Here is a 19,845-nt window from a genome sequence, read left to right as displayed (position 1 = left end):
ATGTAAAAACCTCTCCTTCTTACAAGTAATTTTCCAGAATTCAGCCTAACAACAAAAGTGATTGTCTGCTATTTTTTCTTCTCAGGTTTGTTGACTGCAAAGAGTGTGGTCGGAAGATGCACCAGATTTGTGTATTACATTATGATATTATTTGGCCTTCAGGGTAAGATGTTTGCTAGTTTTTTACCCCTTGTACAAAAAAATCAGTGTGGTTTAGGTAATTAAGACTTTCTGCCTTTGCTCTTCAATGTGCAACTGCTGCCCTTTTGAACTGAGCACAAAAGGACAACCTTTCTAAAAAAAATACAGGTTTTTTGGTGTTTGGGTTATATTTCAGTATATTCAGATGAAAATGGGCATGAAACCAACTTGTTCATTTACCCAGATTTCTGTGATTCCTTTCTAAATACTGAACAATGGAAGCTGGCTGGGGGTAAGTTTGTGTACTACAGAACACAAATGCAGGTGTAATGGCTTGGCAGAATTAAACCAGCTCAAGAATACTTTAAGTGCCTCAAATACTGAGAGGTACAGGCTGCTTAGATCCTAAGAAAAATATATTTTACTCTGGTATTTAAATTAAGGATTTCAAATGTTGGGCTTAAATTAGCCAATAATGGGCTTATGTTAAGTTCTTGGCTTTTTTTTTTTCTCTGTAGGTTTGTTTGTGATAATTGTCTGAAGAAAACTGGTAGAACACGGAAAGAAAACAAATTCAGTGCAAAAAGTGAGTTGGATATTTCTGGTTTTATTTTCATCCTTTTCCCTACCACCCCCAGTAGCTTTTTGACCGAGACTTCCTGTTGTCATGATAAACAGTTCAGAAATATTTGTAAAATGCTTTAGTAGCTGTCAGAATTTTAATCAACATTTTAAGGACTTCTTTGTGTTCAGTCTTAGATGTCAAAAAACCTCAAGCAGCATTGTGTCCTTGTTTTTCTTAGACTGGAAAAAATAAAACAACAAAAGGGGTGGGGGAGCAGGACAGGAGAAACACCGAGCTGCATGCATTTTGCTGGATACATTTGGACATGTTTCCATGTAGCATTGGAACTGCAGTAAATTGCTGTCACCTCTGGGCCACTCAACACGTAGTAAGAAGTTGTAGTGTGTTTCAGGTTGTGCCAAGTACTGATGTCTTTGAAGAGCTTTTCTTGCTTCCAGAGCAAACTCTGGTATCAGAACTTCCTCTGGAATGAGTAACCAATTGTGCTGCATGTCTAGATGTTCCTGGATGTAATCATCTTGTTGAAATGTGCACAAAAAAGAGTGCCAAAAGCTGCTAGGTCAAGTTGTCTCAGTCTCTAATAGTTCTTACACAAGCATTTGTTGCATGCATTTAATGTCAGAGAACAAAAATTGAAAACTTTTACTCATACACATTTAGGGAGGTGAAGAGTAAGGGCTAGTATTGGAAATGCAGTGTCAGTGGCATAAAGTAGACAATAAAAAAAGTGGATGTAGAAGCCAAGAGGGTCATTATGACACTTGAATAACTAGAACTTGCAGGAACACTTGATTTCCCCCTTATTCTTCTCTGTTCCTGGGAAGTTCTGGGAATTACCTCCTGATACTGTGACTTTGCAAGCTTGAGTCTTGCAAATTGTAATAAAGGGGCAGCTACACAGTAAATGTAACTTCTTGATAATTTTGTGTGTGGCTGATTGCATAATAACAGGCTTGGAAGGGCCTGATTTGGAGATGATAATGCTGGATGAGACCTATTAGGTTACAGAAATCAAAAGGGTCTCTGGAGGAACCTGACACATGCAAGATAATATTGTTAAAAAGGTGAAAATTAGTCTCATTAAAGCCAGATTAAGACTGTAAGAGAGCATTAATAAAATGATGACATAAAAATGTAGTTTTAGGTAACTATTTTAAATAGGTGACTCTCCCATTCTGTGCTGACTTTACAGCATCTATTGATGTTAATTAGCTTAAATAAATGTGCTATTCCTTGGGTGTCTGCAGTTGTTCTTTGACGTAGAATAAAGTTTGAGGAACCAGCCATTTAGTTTTAGGTAAGCACTCTATTCTTTGGGGATCTGGACAGGGAAGTAGTCAGGCTTTTTTCCTTTCCATTGATTTACTTTTCTTTTCCCTGCTGTTTGGCTATTTTGCTTTCTTTTTTCCATGATGTTTTGAGTCCTGTAAATCCACTGGTGGGCTCAGCTCTTGACATCAATTTTCTTGAGCAGTACTCTAGTGGCACAGAAACAGGGGAGGAAAGCCTGGCCTTGTTGTCAAATCCTTCACCTTACTACTTGACCTAAAAGCAAACATAAGTAAAGAAGGTTTGAAACCTTAACATGTTTCCTCTCCCCCTCCTCCCCATAAAAACCTTGACTCACTGAACTGCCACCAGCATTTCTGTGCTCCCTCAAGCACACTGGCACAGCTGCTAATAATGGAGAGAGCACGTCCTTCAGCTGCTATTGTTCAGCTTTTATGGTAATATTTGTATTTGTTATATATATTAAATTGGTTATCTTTACCATATTGCAAGCAAGTTGCATAAAGCTGACTGACAGCATGCCAAATATAACCTATAAACCAGTGTACAGCTGGATTAGGCTGTGAAATCCCTAACTTTTGAAGTATTTTTCTCACAAAGAAAATCTACAAAAAAACCAGTAGCTAATTCAGAGCTGTTCAAAGACCAAAGATATCCTGACAAATAAGTCACAGAAGGTAGTTTCCTGACAAAAAGTCACAGTAAGCCAGAAGTCTGACTTCCTATCTGCCTGATTACTCATCCAGTAACAAACATCTGGCCACTGCTGCTGCAACACAATTGCTGTCCTCAAGCAGACTGAAAGCATTCTCTGATGGGTGCCTTTTTTCAAGTTTGCACTGCAGCTTTCCTGAACTTTAATTGGAAGTACACAAGTTAGAGATGCCCAAAACCCAAAATCTGGTTCCTTTCTAAAAGAACTTGTACATTCTAATGTATCAAAATATGTGGCTTTTAGATCCTTTCCTTACACTGCATGTAATCTTAATGCTGCCCATTTCTTTTATCTTCTTATTTGGTGTTTTTTTGTTTTGTTTTTCAAGTTTTAATGCATTGTAGCATAAGGAAGGGAGCAGATACTCTTTGGTTGCTTAGCATTGGAAAGATGATAACATGAAAACACAAGACAGTAGAGTTAACCAAAATGGCTCTCTAAAAATGTGCCAACTCCTGAGCTGAAATGGAGCCTTTTCTTTTTTTTTTGTTTGTCTTCAGAGAAAACAAAACAATTTATTCAGGAATTACTTGTGAATTACCTTGAAAATTCTTTTAATTCCTTTAAAATCAACCCCCTTCTATTGTATATAGAAAGCTGAATAGAGTGTGTTACAGGCTGGGAAATGCTGGGAAAGGCCAGAGTATTGGATTTGGTGATGGGCATAGTGTAGTTTTACTTTAACCTGCCTTTAAATTTTAATTACTGTCTCCCAATTACATGATAGTTAGACTGTGGTGTGCTGGGTATAGCCACAGAATCTCACTGGACAAGGGAAGAGATTAAAAGATGTAAAACAAGATTGCTGCATTGGGCAATTTCTATAAACTGATTGTAAAGATTTTAATTACAAATCCCTTGGGAAGTGAGCCCTTCCTTTGAGTATATGTCTCTTTTGTCACCAGTATTGGAGCCTAAACTAATTTCTAGTGTAGATACTTCAGTGCAGTCTTTTCTATGCAAGCTATAGCAAGTCAGAAAGAAGAACCACCAGCCTTGACCATAAAAATGAAGTAGGAATACTTGTTGGTAAAATAAGTACAGCAGGGCAAGAGAAATAGTCATAAATCTTTAAGTCAAACCAGTGTGCTACTTCCCTTTTCTTAATTTAAACTCCAGTCTTGATGTTAATTTCTGTGATTTGTTGTGGGTGTATTTGAAAACCATCACATCCTGTAACACTTCAGCACGACTGTCCCCACAAAAGCTGATTGTAAATGTCAAGACCAGGAGAGGGGATCTGGACAAAAGGTGGACTTGAACTTGGAAAGACCTCTATCACTGTGGAAGAACTATTTAATGTTTCTGTGCAGATTATTGTAACTGTTCAATCTATAAGCTCTCTTGAAAAGAAAAAGCAATGAAATCTCCATTGGAGTCAAAAGGCTTTTCATTTCTGTTGATTTGCTTTGCTGTGCTTGAAAAGGTGTGGCATGGAGCCAGATCTATAAAGTGATGTAATCTCTGTCGAAAAGCCAGAGAGTGTTTTTGTTAGGAGAAAACATTTGCAGTGTTCATAAAATAAGCCTGCAAATCTAAAAATGGTGTTTAAAACCTCCTTTGTTAGGTCACTTACTAAGTAATTTTCCCACTATAGTGGTTTCAGCTTCCACGTTAGGGTATGAACACTTAAGCCTTGGGTAAAAACATGGATGGTTTTGCCTTTTTAATTTTGGCTGCATAAATAAAACCATCAAATTTTCATATGGAGGTAAAATGAAGGGGGGAAAAGCCTAAATCCATACTGAGGGGCAAGCTGACAGACACAGCATGGGAACACCCTGAACTTACCAGGGATTTCTCCAGTATTAACATTTTCATTGTCATGTTCTCCCCCTCCATTTCTAGGGCTACAGACCACACGTTTAGGAAACCATTTGGAAGACAGAGTCAACAAATTTTTACGGCGACAGAATCATCCTGAAGCTGGAGAGGTCTTTGTCAGAGTGGTGGCAAGTTCAGATAAGACAGTAGAAGTTAAGCCAGGAATGAAATCCAGGTTAGTTCTATTAATTACAATAAATGTGATTTTTTTTTACTTTACTTTAGTTTATTTTTTAAATTATTATTACTTTTGTTATTTTGAAGTCTTCCTCCATAAATATTTGCAAACTGTACCAATTTTCAGCCTCATCAGTTTGCACCTTTTTAAAGCATAGGCACGAGTAGGATTAGGAAAGGTAAAAAAAGCAGAACGCTGTAAATGAACTCAGAGGAGGTGACAACTGTATCTGAGCTGTCAGGGGGGTAGTGGGGGGCAGGCTGGTTTGGGTTATAAAACTATGATTTTATATTAATAGATCTTGAGAGAGCCTGACCACATTTCAGCTAACATTACAGAACTGATAGTTGAGTTTGGAATAGTTGCTGTTCCCTACTGTTCCTTCGTTTTGTTGTGTTTTTGGAAATGCTTTAGCTTTCAGAAGCTACTTTTAATTTCCTTCTTTGTAAATGAAAATCTTGAAAAGGTTTATTGAATGAAGTATTTTGGCTTTAATGCATAAAGGCAGTGTTTTTGTGACATCACTTGATGGCAATGCATCAGGTTTTCTACTCTGCAACGTATTTAATAGCTTGTGGTTTCTGAGTGTGCTCTTGTACTCAATGATTGCCTGTTGGGTCATATATTAACTCCATGGAAACTGTCTTCCCATGATTTTTATAGCAACAAGACTCCCTGTTTTAATGCTGCTCTGACCTGTCCCTCTTTAACTGCTGCAAAAACGTTTCGAATCAGTTAAAAGTAAGGTTGAAAACAATTTCTTTGTTCTGGTAGGACAGTGGTTAAATAATTGGCTTTTTGTGTTGGTTTTTTTTTCCTGTTCCCTCCAATGACCCTTTCCTTCAGATTTGTGGATTCTGGTGAGATGTCAGAATCCTTCCCTTACCGAACCAAAGCTCTGTTTGCGTTTGAGGAGATCGATGGAGTTGATGTCTGCTTCTTTGGCATGCACGTCCAGGAGTATGGCTCAGACTGCCCCCCTCCAAACACAAGGTACTCTTTCACCTCTGTACCAATGGTCTGTGCTTGGGGAACATCCTGCTGCATTCACTGGACAGTTTGTCTCAGATACAGAATTCAACTCTGTGGCAGGAATAAGTCCTGCTGTATGACTGCAGGTGACTTTGAAGGGGAAAACAGATGTTACAACAAAAATACTACAGTTTTTGTTATTGTGTAGTTAATTTTGCCTCTTCAAGTATATTCTTGCTGTCTTAACAAAAATATACTGCCCATCTTTTGCTTTTGAGACCTCCTTATACCATGACAAGGTACTTAAGTATGCATTAAAGTAACACCGTAATTAATTTTTCTTTGCTCAGTGTGTCTGTGTGAGTATCTACTATAAAAGTCAGGTCTCAGCAGACAAAACAGATGTTCAGCCACACGTGATCTCCTGTCATTCCTCTCTGATTCCTGCAGGCGTGTGTACATATCCTATCTAGACAGTATCCATTTCTTCCGCCCCCGGTGTCTCCGAACTGCAGTTTATCATGAAATCCTCATTGGATATTTGGAGTATGTGAAGAAACTTGGGTAAGTGACATCTGTAAAGAAAGAAAAATTCATTCTTAGCATTCTTTTTTAATCCCAGATAGCTTCTCACCTGGCATAGTCTCCCTTTTCTTCTCCCCTCTCCAAGATATGTAGAACTCACGCAGTGCAGAGAGAAATTTGGATTTTATCATTAAGTGTTCCTGCTGCTGTTAGGATTCTTAAACTGATGGCATATTATCTTTTTATCAGAGGTTCACGTGATGTCTGAGCTTCATAATTATATGCTGGACCTTTTCTTTGAGGTTATTTTATTAAATGGAGATTATTGCCTTAGCATCTTTGTTACAAAGAAAAAAGAAAAGGAGGGGAAAAAACCAGAAAGCCAGAGGTCTGAATTTGTATCTCAGTTTACCTGAGTTAATTTTAAGATGGTAGTCAAAATGGTTAAAGTTTGTTTTTCCTGTGGATGAAATGCAGGTATGTGACAGGACACATCTGGGCCTGTCCCCCCAGTGAAGGAGATGACTATATTTTTCACTGCCATCCACCTGATCAGAAAATACCCAAACCCAAACGTTTGCAGGAGTGGTATAAGAAGATGCTGGACAAGGCATTTGCTGAGAGAATCATTCATGATTACAAGGTTTGTTACTGTTTATTTTCTCCTAAGTCAGATGTGTGGGCTTTTCATTTGAAGGCAGCACTATTGTTTCCTAAGACTATGGTAGTGTTGTACACAGGCTTTTATTCTCAGCTCGTGTCTTCATTTCCTTAGATTTTTCTGAAGGTGATGCCTTTCAGACTGAGTCTTCCTTAAATTTTGCTTCTGCATTAAGAGAAGCATGCAAGAGCCTGCCTTCACGTGCTTGTCTGTCACTGTGATCTAGTAGGCAAGAAGGGTTGTAGCTTGCTCAGGTTTTTGTAGAATTTGTTTTCTTCTGGTCATTCTGGAGGACTGGGTGGAATACTGGACCCCCAGTAGTGTTTAATCAAAAAAACTGCATATGAAACAGCTGCTTCTCTTAAATAGAAAATGGTGATTTTCATAATTGGAGAATATCACACATGTACCCAAGGAAATAAATTACAGATGGTAAAGGTAGCATTTGCCACTCCTTACATGTTAAAATTTACAAGAATTTCTTAATGGTAGTAACAGTGTGGGGAAAAAATGATGTTTTGATTGTGAGTGACAGTTACTAAACGTGTGGAACAGAACAGCACAGAGCAAGCCTTGTCATCTGATCCAGTGTAGCAAAGAGCTAGAAAAATCTGTCTCTCTCCTAATAAGGTGGGCTTGAAATTATTCCAAATAAGAAAATTGGCTAGTCTTGTATGTGCTTGTTAAACACAGTGCATTTAAGCCACATAAAACACCTGTTCCTTTTCAGAATGCTTGTTTTTCTCACTCTTTGTGGCTGGTTGGTCCCCGGGAGCTTCAGCCAGTGGTCAGTGAAGGACACAGGCTGCCCACAGTTCCCCTCCCACCACCAGACTTTAATATTCCTGGGTAGTAGCTGGCTGGTGCCTGCAGGATTCTTCTGCAGTTATCAGGTTATTGCACACACCATGCAGCCCACACGTGGGGCTTTGCACTTACAGTTCTGTAAGAGAAAGGGCTGGGTGAGAGACGTGTGGTGTCACCAGCACAGCTCCTGCTCTTCTTCCAGCAGCAGTGCAGGGAAAGCTCAGTGGGTCAGGCTTCACTTTTAATTGGTGTAGTTACCAGGAAGGGGGTTGTCATGTTTTCCAGGGATATCTTAGTCCCTCCCATCATTCAGGAGCATGAACCAGTTGTGTGATGGAGGTTCAGGACAGCCTCAGGAACTGTCTTTCTCAGATGGAACAGGGAGTGGGCTGTTATCAGTATTGCCAGGCCAGTGTTTGAGCTGCACCCAGAAAAGGAGACCTGCCAGGAGTGGGCCGTGGCCATAAGTGAGGCACAGCTGTTCAGAGTGGCACCTGGGTCCTGGTTCTGGTTCTCCTCTCTGTCGTAAGTGGTCTTCAGTTATTTATTCTTTGTGTTGTGTGATACACTTAACAGGACATCTTCAAACAAGCAACTGAGGACAGGCTGACAAGTGCCAAGGAGCTGCCTTACTTTGAAGGTGATTTCTGGCCCAATGTGCTGGAAGAAAGCATTAAGGAGCTGGAGCAAGAAGAGGAGGAAAGAAAAAAGGAAGAAAGCACTGCAGCTAGTGAAACAACAGAGGTGAGTTAACATCACGTGCTGTGTTTGCTCCTGACTCACAAAGCTGACAGTGGTTTAATAAACTGGAGAGTTCACATCCAATTAACTAGATAAGAAGGTCAGTCACATCAGATGTTAAATCAGGGCTTCCTCTAACTACATATCTGGATTTCTTCTTGGATAACAAACATGCTGGTGGCTTGTTTTGGTTTTTTTTGTAGCAGAATCAGAAGTCAGTTATGTCAGTTCATCTCTGGTCTCAGAGAAACGTGTTAAGCTACTTTTGGATTGCATCATGCCTGCTGCATTTGCTTGCAGTCATTTGGCTGAGCTTCTGCTTCACACCTTTGCAAATCACCTTCAGTATTTGCATTTTGAAAGATCCTGTATTTTTTAAAGCTGAATTAAATTTTGCTGTTACTTAAGCAAAGGTACACATAGTCATTTGCAACTGGGATGGCCTGAAATTTAGCAGTATTTATTGCAAGCTTTGCATTGGTATGAGACATTGATCCTGATTCCTAACCAGCAGTCTCTCATAATATATTTTTTAAGAAGTTTCTTTCTGAGGGTTCTGGCCAGAATTTCATTATTCATTTTTATATCTGTCTCGATTGTATCTGTATCCAAATGATTCTGGCACTTACACACTGTCCTTTTCACTTATGGTTTGCAGCAAGGTGTTTTGAAAACAAATATAGTAAGAAAATCTGAAGTCTTAACAGATGGAGGTGGAACCAAAAGCTTTTAACTGAGGAGGGAGTGGATTCAGCATAGATACTGTGACAGTTTGCATATAGCCTGTGTTAAGTGTGACTGTGGAGTGATGGACTTAATCCATCAATTTCATTATGTCAGAAAGCTCCTTCTGTTAAGCCTGAGCAGCTCCTTCAAAGCTAATATGGTTTGTTGCTGTGGTTTTTATGGAACTATAAAGTTAATAATTTTCACCTTGTTCCTTCTGAGTATATATTTTAATATTAAAATATTTCAACAAACACAGCAGTTTGGGAGCAACTGCAAGCAACTTGGATTTCCAGTTGCAGTCCTCTCCTGCTAACAATATCATTTCAGTAAATCACAGCATGCCCTCCCAATGAAAACTCCAGTGTAAACCTCTACATCTCAGAGGAGAAAAGAGGTATTTTAATAGGCCCAGAACAGCTGACTGAACCCAGACAGGTTCTGTCTGCCTGAAGTGAGAAGATCCAACCCTGGCTGTTGACATCCCTATGGTCCCACCCACTGCCACTGGTGTTGCTTGGGGTAGGAGAGGAAAAAAATCTGCATCCAGGTTGCTGAACGTGTCATCCAAAAAGCAACAAAAAAATCTGACAGTGTGGTCTTTGCCACTTGGCTGAGAAAAAGGAGTGAAATTCAAAGCGTGGGATCCTCTCCAGTAGAGTCACCTGAACTTGTGTCACTTTGTGGGGGAAGCTGTGCCCAGCAATGGGCATCTTCAGGTGTAAAACACTTGATGAATCTTTGCAATTTGCCATGTATTGAGATGGTACAGAATGTGTCTTTTTTAAAATTGTTAGCTGTCAACTTTATGGGGGGAGAGAGCTTCCAAAAAGTCAACGTGTGCTCTGACTATTATTTAGAAGAGAGTAAGTATATAAATATTCAGAAGTTCTTAGAAAAGGTGCTGAAGGGACAAGACTCACTGAGTAACAGGGTCTGTGGCAAACCTGTCTGAATTTGTTAGATGCTATCAAAACCAAGTATTACAAAAGCAATCTTACAGCTTCTTAAAACATTTTGGAATAGCTTTGTACAATTGACTGAATATAAACTTGTTAAAGGTGGAGTAGAAAGTCTAGAGTTAAACTCTTTAAGTTTCAGTCTCTTCCTCTTGGTGTTCCAAGTTCTAAAATCTATGTTGATGCTCTAGAATGGTTGAGCAAAGGAGGATGTGCCCTGGTTCCATCAAGGGGCTGGAAAATCTGGAGTAAAGAAATCAAGATGGAAACATACAATAGCTCATTTCTGAATACCTTCCAACCACTTAGAGCTCTGTCTGCTTTCCCTTAAAATAGTATGATTTTCATTTCCAAACAGGTTTGATCAAGTTGTCAATAAAATTGGTTACAGAAAAAAAAGATTGGACAGAGAAATTCTGTCTATGCCTAATTATTGGAAGAGAAAGATGGCAACAGCCTATATATAGACTTGCTTTCTGCAGTTGAAATATTTTTGTTTTCTTTGAAAAAAATATGCTTGTACATAGTGTTCATGAAACTGCCTTGCATGTACATACATAAATACATATATCTCAGGTTATTTCAGTAGCTTATTTATAATATTATGCTAACCAAGATTCTAGCAATTGGGGGATTTTTGCTGAGTGGTGAGCTCCCTGCTGAGGGCTTGGTTTTTATTTCTCAGGAACACGAGAAGTCTTAAAAGTTATTTCTGTTTTCACAGGTCATCTGAATACCATCATCTGCTATTTTTTACTCTCTTTATATCTAGGATTCAGTATATGGTCACTGTGGTCTGCTTTGGTGTAACTAAGGCACAAATGAAGGGGATTTTTTTTTTTTTTTTTTGAGCTGCATTATGCAGCAATAAGTATGCAGGGTGGAGGATAATGTATTTTGTTAGTTTCAAATTCTGTATGCTCTTATTTGTGCATTAGCCCTAAATTTGTTCAATAAAACCAAAAAAGGAAGATCAAAGCTGTAGCAAGCATGTGAAACCCCAAATGCACAACAAAGCAAAAGACTGCACTTCTAGAAGTTATTTAAATCATCATCAAATATCTGTAAGATCTTGTATAGCAAGCAGTGGAAGCTGAAGCACAGTGTTTGAGAAGGAAAGCATCAGGATAAGATAGGAATTATTTAATGTATCTGCATACATTAAAGTCTGTTTTTAAACAGAGTTTTTATTTGTTTGCCTGCCATCTTGGCTTTTGATTTTTTCATGGAAGATAGGGTATATTTAACATAGTAATGGCTGATTTGCAGGCATTGGAACAAAGTTCTGTTATTGAGAGCCAAAGTGTTTGACTTTCAGCTACAGTAATGGGAGAGCTCTTCTCTGGAGTGTAACATCTTCCCTGTACGTTTCTTGCAGGGGAGCCAGGGCGACAGCAAAAACGCCAAGAAAAAGAACAACAAAAAAACCAACAAGAATAAGAGTAGCATCAGCAGAGCTAACAAGAAGAAACCCAGCATGCCAAACGTCTCCAATGATCTGTCTCAGAAGCTGTATGCCACCATGGAGAAGCATAAAGAGGTATTGTCAAAAGACACTTTGTAAAGGGAAGATTTTATTCCTGTAAATCCAGCCGTGGTGACAGTCAGAACCGAAAAGCTGGGAGGAGTAAAGCTTGTGATTGCACTAGAACTTCTTCTGTTGTGTAACCACATATTGGAGGAGATTAGCCTAAACGAAGTTAATTAGATAACATTTGTAGCACACCATTACTGCAGCAGAACAGCAGCTTCTCCCTGCCAAGCTGATCTAACCTCATCGATTTTCTTATTTTCCCTCCAATTTATCTGCAGGTCTTTTTTGTGATTCATTTACATGCTGGGCCTGTAATTAACACTCTGCATCCTATTGTGGACCCTGATCCATTACTTAGCTGTGATCTGATGGATGGGCGAGATGCCTTCCTCACCCTAGCCAGAGATAAGCACTGGGAGTTCTCCTCACTGCGCCGCTCCAAGTGGTCCACGCTCTGCATGCTGGTGGAGCTGCACACTCAAGGGCAGGATCGCTTTGTCTACACGTGCAATGAGTGCAAACATCATGTGGAAACGAGGTGGCATTGCACTGTCTGTGAGGTAGGTGTACATCACCAGAAGCTTCTGCTCTCTCTTGCCCTACAGCCAAGCTTGGGTTTGGTTTGGGTTTTTTTTTTGTAGCGCTTGCCCAAAGTTCTTCCAAACTTATCCTGATAAAAGGGCTGCTGAGCCTTGAGGGAAGGTGACTACCACAGTGGGTACCTCTTCTTCTGGAATAAGTGCCCTTAGTTTCTTGACATGGAAGAGGCCAGTACTCTGGAATGGCTCCTGCTGCCTCACGTATTCCATTAAGTCTCCTCTGCATAGACAAAAAACTTTATTTTTTTAAGAACTTTATGACTGGGTGGTTGGGTATGAGTGCATCAGAGTGCATCTGGATCTGCAGGGCAGTGTTCATCCACCTCAGGATGAACACTGCAGGATGCACCTGCAGGTGGCTGCCCTTCTGCTCTGTATGTGGGACTTGGAGTTGGTGGGAGCTGTGTGAGGAGGCTGCCCCACTCCTCAGCCCAGCATCAGTGGTTACCTGTCCTTCAGAGCAGCTCAGATAATTGCTTCCTAACCTGGCTTGGTGCTTTCAGCACCGAGTCCTTTGAAGCACAGATCACTTCCACTGAACTGTGTTAGAGAGCAATTATGTGTGGAGTTATACGGGTGGACTTGAGGAGAGGGTCACCTCCAGAGGGCTTGTGATGACCTCTGGCTGTAGCCGAACAAAAAAAAATTAATTTTTGAATAAGAGCGGTGTAGGGTTTTTTACTGCATTATTGCCATGTTTGTGGTAGAAGAGTTTTAATTAATCCCTCTGAGGAAAGCATTGAACGGGGCTTCTTGAGGCAGGACTGCAGGAAGCAGATCATACACACCAGGGTAATTAAGTGGTGGAAGGGGAGGTGTGGCCTTCAGGTTTCTTACGGATAAGGGGGTACCCTTCCTCCAGCAGAAGGGGACAGTGCAGTGAAAACTGGGGGGTGAGCAGGTTTGCAGATCAGTGTCTGTCTTAGTGTGAAATTTGCACTTAATTTGAAGGTTTCTTTAGAGATTTAAAAAAAAAAAAACAAAAACCAAGCTTTAGGGTGGTCAGTTACACCAAGGGTCAGTTAATTACACCAAGAAGAGCTAAACAGAGAGCCAGACCCTGGTTTTCAGGCAGTAGGTCTCCTTTACTAGCTGGAGGGTTTGGCCCTCCTTACCTGGGTACCCCAGCAAACATCACAGAACAGTGGATCAAATGGAACAGCACCTGGCTCTTATCCTACTTTTGTTCTGGGTGTTGGTACCCACGGACACCCAGAGCAGGCTCCCCCAGCAGGCTGGTGTTGCTCACCTAGCACAGCTCTTGCTCTCCTGCTGGTTCAGTTCCCGCTCTGTAAACGACTGAGCTCTGGGTGTTCTTTGCTTTCAGGACTACGACCTCTGCATTAACTGCTACAACACTAAGAGCCATGACCACAAGATGGTTAAGTGGGGCCTGGGTCTGGATGACGAGAGCAACAGCCAAGGAGAGCAGCAGTCCAAGAGCCCCCAGGAGTCCCGGCGCCTGAGCATCCAGCGCTGCATCCAGTCCCTCGTCCACGCCTGTCAGTGCCGCAACGCAAACTGCTCCTTGCCATCCTGCCAGAAGATGAAACGGGTCGTGCAGCACACCAAGGGCTGCAAGCGCAAGACCAACGGCGGCTGCCCGGTGTGCAAACAGCTCATCGCCCTCTGCTGCTACCACGCCAAACACTGCCAAGAGAACAAATGCCCCGTGCCATTCTGTCTCAATATCAAACACAAGCTCCGACAGCAGCAGATCCAGCACCGCCTGCAGCAGGCTCAGCTCATGCGCAGAAGGATGGCGACCATGAACACCCGCAACGTGCCTCAGCAAAGTTTGCCTTCTCCTACCTCAGCGACTCCTGGTACCCCCACGCAGCAGCCGAGTACGCCGCAAACGCCGCAGCCTCCTCCCCAGCCCCAGCCCTCCCCTGTAAGTATGTCACCGGCCGGCTTCCCCAGCGTCTCGAGAACTCAGCCCCCTACTACTGTTTCAACGGGAAAACCTGCGAACCCGGTGTCTGCACCCCCGCCTCCGGCCCAGCCGCCGCCGGCCGCGGTGGAAGCGGCTCGGCAGATCGAGAGAGAAGCTGCCCAGCAGCAGCAGCAGCTCTACAGGGTCAACAACATGAACAATGGTTTGCCTCCTGGCCGCCCGGGACTGGTCAACCCGACGGTGGGTTCAGGGAACCAGATGCAGCAAGTCAGCATGAATGTACCCCGGGCCAACCCCGTGAGCGGCCCGGTGATGCCCAACATGCAGCCCGGGCAGTGGCAGTCGCCTCCCATGCCGCAGCAGCAGCCGATGCAGCCCGGGATGGCCAGACCGGTGATGCCGATGGCGACGCCGCAAGCGGTGGCCGGGCCGAGGATGCCGGGCGTGCAGCAGCCCCCCCGCAGCATCCCCCCCAACGCGCTTCAGGACTTACTGAGGACCTTGAAATCGCCCAGTTCTCCGCAGCAGCAGCAGCAGGTTCTTAACATCCTCAAATCCAATCCTCAGCTTATGGCAGCTTTTATAAAGCAAAGAACAGCCAAATACGTGGCCAACCAGCCCGGGATGCAGCCGCAAGCGGGCATCCAGCCCCAGCCCGGGATGCAGCAGCCCCAGGCTGGCATGCAGCAGCCAGGCATGCACGCCCAAGCAGGACTGCAGAGCATGAACGCGATGCAAGCGGGAGTGCAGAGAGCCAGCGTCCCTCCCCAGCAGCAAGGGATAGGAGCTATGAACCCCCAGGGACAAGCGATCAACATTATGAACCCCGGCCACAACCCCAGCATGGCAAACATGACCCCGCAGTACCGAGAGATCCTGAGGCGGCAACTCCTGCAGCAGCAACAGCAGCAGCAGCAGCAGCAGCAGCAGCAAGGAGGGGCCGGCATGGCAGGAGGGATGGCGGGACACAACCAGTTCCAGCAGCCTCAAGGACCCGGGGGTTACCCTCAAGCCATGCAGCAGCAGCGGATGCAGCAGCACATCTCGATACAGGGGGGGTCCATGGGACAGATGGCTCAGATGGGACAGCTGAACCAGATGGGCCAGCCCGGCCTGGGGGCCGAGGGGGCTCCCAACATCCAGCAAGCCCTGCAGCAGCGCATCCTGCAGCAGCAGCAGATGAAGCAGCAGATAGGGTCCCCCGGGCAGCCCAACCCCATGAGCCCACAGCAGCACATGCTCTCAGGACAACCGCAGGCGTCTCATCTCCCTGGCCAGCAGATCGCCACCTCCCTCAGCAACCAGGTGCGGTCCCCAGCACCCGTGCAGTCTCCCCGTCCCCAGTCCCAGCCGCCACATTCCAGCCCGTCGCCCAGGATACAGCCCCAACCCTCGCCTCACCACGTCTCTCCCCAGACTGGTTCCCCCCACCCAGGACTCGCAGTCACTATGGCTAGCTCCATGGATCAGGGACACCTGGGCACCCCAGAACAGAGTGCAATGCTTCCACAACTAAACACCCCCAGCAGGAGTGCGTTGTCTAACGAATTGTCTCTGGTCGGTGACACCACCGGGGACACGTTAGAAAAATTTGTGGAGGGTTTGTAGCATTATGGGAGCATCACTTCTGGTTGGTTTTGGTTTTTTGTTGGGTTTTTTTGTTTTTTTTTTTCTCTTTCGTTTTTGTTTTGTTTTTTCGTTGGGTTTTGTTTTTTTTTTTTTTCCTTTGGTGTTCTTGGACATTTTGTACTGAAAACTCAGACATCTGGGTTGTTTTGAATCCTAGATGGAACTGCTGCTTCCTACACATGGAAGAACGAATTGCTGTTTAAAAAATAAAAAAAAAAAAAATAAATAAAAAAAAACAATACAAAGAATATATTTTTTTGTTAAAGCCAGGCGGTTAAAATATCTGGTCTCTTTTGTGGGTTTTTTTTTTGGTTTTTATTTTTTTGTTGCTGTTGACTCATACCTTTTTTTTAACGGGGGAAAAACAAGTTCATTATATTCATATTTTTTATTTGTATTTTCAAGACTTTAAACATTTGCGTTTAAAAGAAGAAAAAAAATAATATTCAGAAACTGTTTCCTGAAATAATGCAACATTATAATGTATCCCAGTAACTTTGACACGTTGTGGGAAGATTTTTTTTTTTTTTTTCTATAGTGAACTCTGCAGGAGTTTTGAAGTATTACCCCTGGAAAGATAGGAATTGACTCTTGCACACAAAACCACACATTGGCCAATGCCAAAATCCTTGTCTTGCAGATGTAGAAATTGTTGCTTTGTTTCTCTGATAAAACTGGTTTTAGATGAAAATAGGGATGATCACTCTTAGACCGTGCTGATTTGAATAGAGAAGAAGCATTCTTTTCTTTCTTTTCTTCTGTGTGAAACTTGAAATGAGGAAAAGCAATTCTAGTGTAAATCATGCAAGCGCTATAATTACTATAAATAAGAAAATCCAAGAAGATTCAATCACTGTATAGAATGGTAAAAAGAAAAACAAACTCATTTCTTACTTATAATATCATATTGTTAAATAAACTGTGTGCAACAGACAAAAAGGGTGGTCCTTCTTGAATTCATGTACATGGTATTAACACTTAGTGTTTGGGTTTTTTGTTATGAAAATGCTGTTTTCAACATTGTATTTGGACTATGCATGTCTTTTTTCCATTGTATATAAAGTATTGCTTAAAATTGATATAAATTACTGAAGTTTTTAACATGTATTCTGTTCTTTAAAAAAATCCATGTAAGAATGTTTAAGGTTTTTATTTATTTATATATTTTTTTGATCATGTTCTTTGTAAGACATGGCTATGAATATTCACTCATTACACAGAGCAGGCAGAGGCAGTGCCAGGAGGGGCACGATCCACGGAGCATTGTACACGTCTGGTTTACAGCACCCTGTAGTGATTGTTCCCTTCTGGGGGAGGGAGAGAGAAAGAGAGGGGACGGGGAGTGGTTCCCATCCATCCACGGAGGATTTGCAGGTGTTCATCCCTAAGGGTTAACTGGAATTAAATTATTACAGCCGTTGCTTTTTACAAACTGCGTTAATTTAGAGAAGGATCACCAGTGAAAGGAGGGTAGAGAGTATTGAGTTAATTCTAGGCTAATTTATTTAGTCTACGGTAAAATATGGACCTATTGACTTTAACACTATTTTTCTGCTGTTAACTCTGAGTCTAGATTTGAGGGTTTTCTGTGGAATAAAAAATAACAAATCATGTCCATGTTCCCTTTAATATCCTGTCCCCACGCCCTCATGTTCCCGGGATACCTGTCCCTCCTCCCCCTCACTGAAAGTGTTCTTGGAGTTTAAAAGCCATGGGGAACTTTCCCAGCGTAGGTGTCAGCTAAAACCAGGACTTGCCCCAAAACGCTGTCACCCAGACCTCCATCCAGGCTTCTCCGTGAGGAGCGACGGCCACGGGATGGGCAGCAAACCCAGCGAGCAGAATCCCAGGATCCCTCCTGCAGCTGCTGCTCCCCCAGGGAGCACCGGGCACCCTCGGCTTCTCCCGTAAAGTCAGCACTTCCCTCCTCCAGCCTTAAGGTTTTTACTGGAACAGCGTTGGGGGAGGACAGGGGGGAGAAGAGCAGATGATTTGCCTCCCATTTTTATCCCCTGGCTGTGAAAGCAGTAGCGTGCTGCAGCACTGCTTTGTTCTTTTTAACTGTAGAGGGTCTCTGCTTAAACTTTTCTTGCAAACTTTTAGCTGTTGTACCTTTTTCACCGCCATTGGATTCATCTGCCCACACAAATTCTCTTCAGCAATTCAAGATGTCAAAATCTGGGGCTGGGGTGAGGTCGGTGAACACTAACCCAAAGCTTGTCCAAAAGAAATTGCTGTAAAAACAAAACAAAGATGGAAAAGCCCTGATGCTGTGTCTCATGCTGTGTACTTTTTTTTTTTTTTTTTTTTAAGAGGAAAAAAAAATACTATATTTGTGATCAAAAAGAGGAAACTTGAAATGTGCTGGTGTTTCTAATAAAAAGCTGGTAAAACTGCTTGGATTGGAGGATGGTTCCCCTTGGCTGGTGCCCGCTCGGCTCAGCGAAACCTGACACCAGGGCTCAGATCTCTGCTCGGGCTCTGCTGGTTCCTTTAAGTCGCGTCCATTTTACAGACACCGGCACCGCTTCCGGACCTGGATCAGCCGAGTGCTGGAGCACGGAGCCGGTGTGGCCATGGGGCTGCGGCTCCTGGGGAAGAGTGGGAAAAAGAAAAAAAAAAGAAAAAAGAAAAAAAAAAAAAAAAAAAAAACCAAAAAACCAAAACGACCACCTAACTTGATGGGAAGCAAATACTGGAGTATTTTAAAGTCCAACCTGAGGTAGGCCACGAGCACAAAGCGAAGGGATGGAGCTGGAGCTGGTGGCTGCTGGAGAAATCGTTTGGGATAAGAGCAGGAGTTTAACGAGGGAGAGAAGGGAAGTGCAAAGCTGAATTTAGCAGGAGGAGGGGATGGGCTCGGGCCCCTGCAGTCAGGGGGCTTCACTCCGGTCCCCTCTCTCGACAGGAAATTCTGCATATCCAAAGACTGGATTTGGTACCGGGGTGAGGAGCAGCGTCCTAGAAACGTGAGAATTTGTAAGGCAACGCCCTGGAGAGTGGTGTGGGACCTTCATCATCGGAGGGGATGAGATTCTGGAGGGGAAGAAAGGAGCTGAAGTCTGAACCACTCCAGTCTGCTCTCCTTTGCTCCTGCCAGCTGCCACGCTCTGCTCTCTGCCACTGGCTCCATCCTGCCTTCCCCCACCACACCAGAGCTTTCCTCCTGCTCCAGGCACAGCTGAGGTTCAACACCTTGGTCACTCATCCCTGTCCCCCAGGGCTGGAGATCTGCCCCTCCTGCCCGTGTCCCTGCTCCCTGCCCGTGTCACTGCTCCCTGCTCGTGTCCCTGCTCCCTGCCCGTGTCCCTGCTCCCTGCCCGTGTCACTGCTCCCTGCTCGTGTCCCTGCTCCCTGCCCGTGTCCCTGCTCCCTGCTCGTGTCCCTGCTCCCTGCTCTGCTCGGGACACAGGAGAGCCGAGGGCTGGGGGTCCACAGCAGGTGGAGGAAGAGGAGCCTTCCCGGGGATGGCAGCCCCACCAAGTCCCTGTCCCTGGGGACAGAAGTGGCACTTGTCCTCAGCTGCAGCAGCGCCGAGTTCCCTCGAGTGGGTGGCAGTGCAGTGCAAGCAGCTCCTGGCTTTGCAGGGGGGGCTGGGGGGGCAGGGCACAGCACAGAGGTTGCTGTGTGGGGGATTTCTCTCTGCCCTTCCCTGCAATTCTTCTCCACAGCTGGGATGCTAAAAGGAGGCTGGGGGTGATCTCTGCCCCCCGCCTTGGTGCTGTGGGGGTTAAAGGTGCAGTGGGTGCCAAGTGCCAGACAGACACGGCCTGGGCTGAGGGCAGCGGGGGTCCCACAGCCCCTCCCTGCCAGGAACACCCCCTGGTCAAACTGCACCCAAGGAGGAGGGTGACACAGCGTGAGGGGAGGCAGGAGGAGGCTCCGGGTGTTTCACAGCAGGTACAGGAGCTCTGGTAGGGTCTCATGGCACAGCAGCACCCAGGGGTGCCCTGGGGTCAGCTGGAGGGTCAGTGGCAGCAGGAGGGAAGAGCTGGAAACAGGCAGAGGAATCGTTTGGGGTTTGGCCACAGCACAAGGAATCTCCAGGATGGAAACAGCCC

The 19,845-nt window shown here is 44.0% G+C and overlaps 1 protein-coding gene across 12 annotated transcripts in view; it reads left to right on the top strand.

Annotated features, from left to right (window-relative positions):
* The window catches only part of CREBBP (CREB binding protein), an 85,640-nt gene extending 67,454 nt beyond the window's left edge, over positions 1 to 18,186 (top strand). For all 12 annotated transcript variants that reach the window (XM_071761231.1, XM_071761230.1, XM_071761226.1 and 9 more), the window contains 10 exons: positions 86 to 163; positions 660 to 727; positions 4,581 to 4,731; positions 5,581 to 5,727; positions 6,157 to 6,270; positions 6,709 to 6,874; positions 8,276 to 8,443; positions 11,504 to 11,665; positions 11,938 to 12,219; positions 13,586 to 18,186. In XM_071761231.1, coding sequence (XP_071617332.1) covers positions 86 to 163; positions 660 to 727; positions 4,581 to 4,731; positions 5,581 to 5,727; positions 6,157 to 6,270; positions 6,709 to 6,874; positions 8,276 to 8,443; positions 11,504 to 11,665; positions 11,938 to 12,219; positions 13,586 to 15,763 — 3,514 coding nt within the window. In that variant the 3' untranslated portion in view covers positions 15,764 to 18,186. The remainder of the gene's footprint in view (positions 1 to 85; positions 164 to 659; positions 728 to 4,580; positions 4,732 to 5,580; positions 5,728 to 6,156; positions 6,271 to 6,708; positions 6,875 to 8,275; positions 8,444 to 11,503; positions 11,666 to 11,937; positions 12,220 to 13,585) is intronic.
* The last annotated feature ends 1,659 nt before the right edge of the window (positions 18,187 to 19,845 follow it).

The sequence above is a fragment of the Heliangelus exortis genome, chromosome 17, assembly GCF_036169615.1.
Source record: "Heliangelus exortis chromosome 17, bHelExo1.hap1, whole genome shotgun sequence".
NCBI lineage: Eukaryota > Metazoa > Chordata > Aves > Apodiformes > Trochilidae > Heliangelus > Heliangelus exortis.
This window is presented reverse-complemented; position numbering and strand designations above follow the sequence as displayed.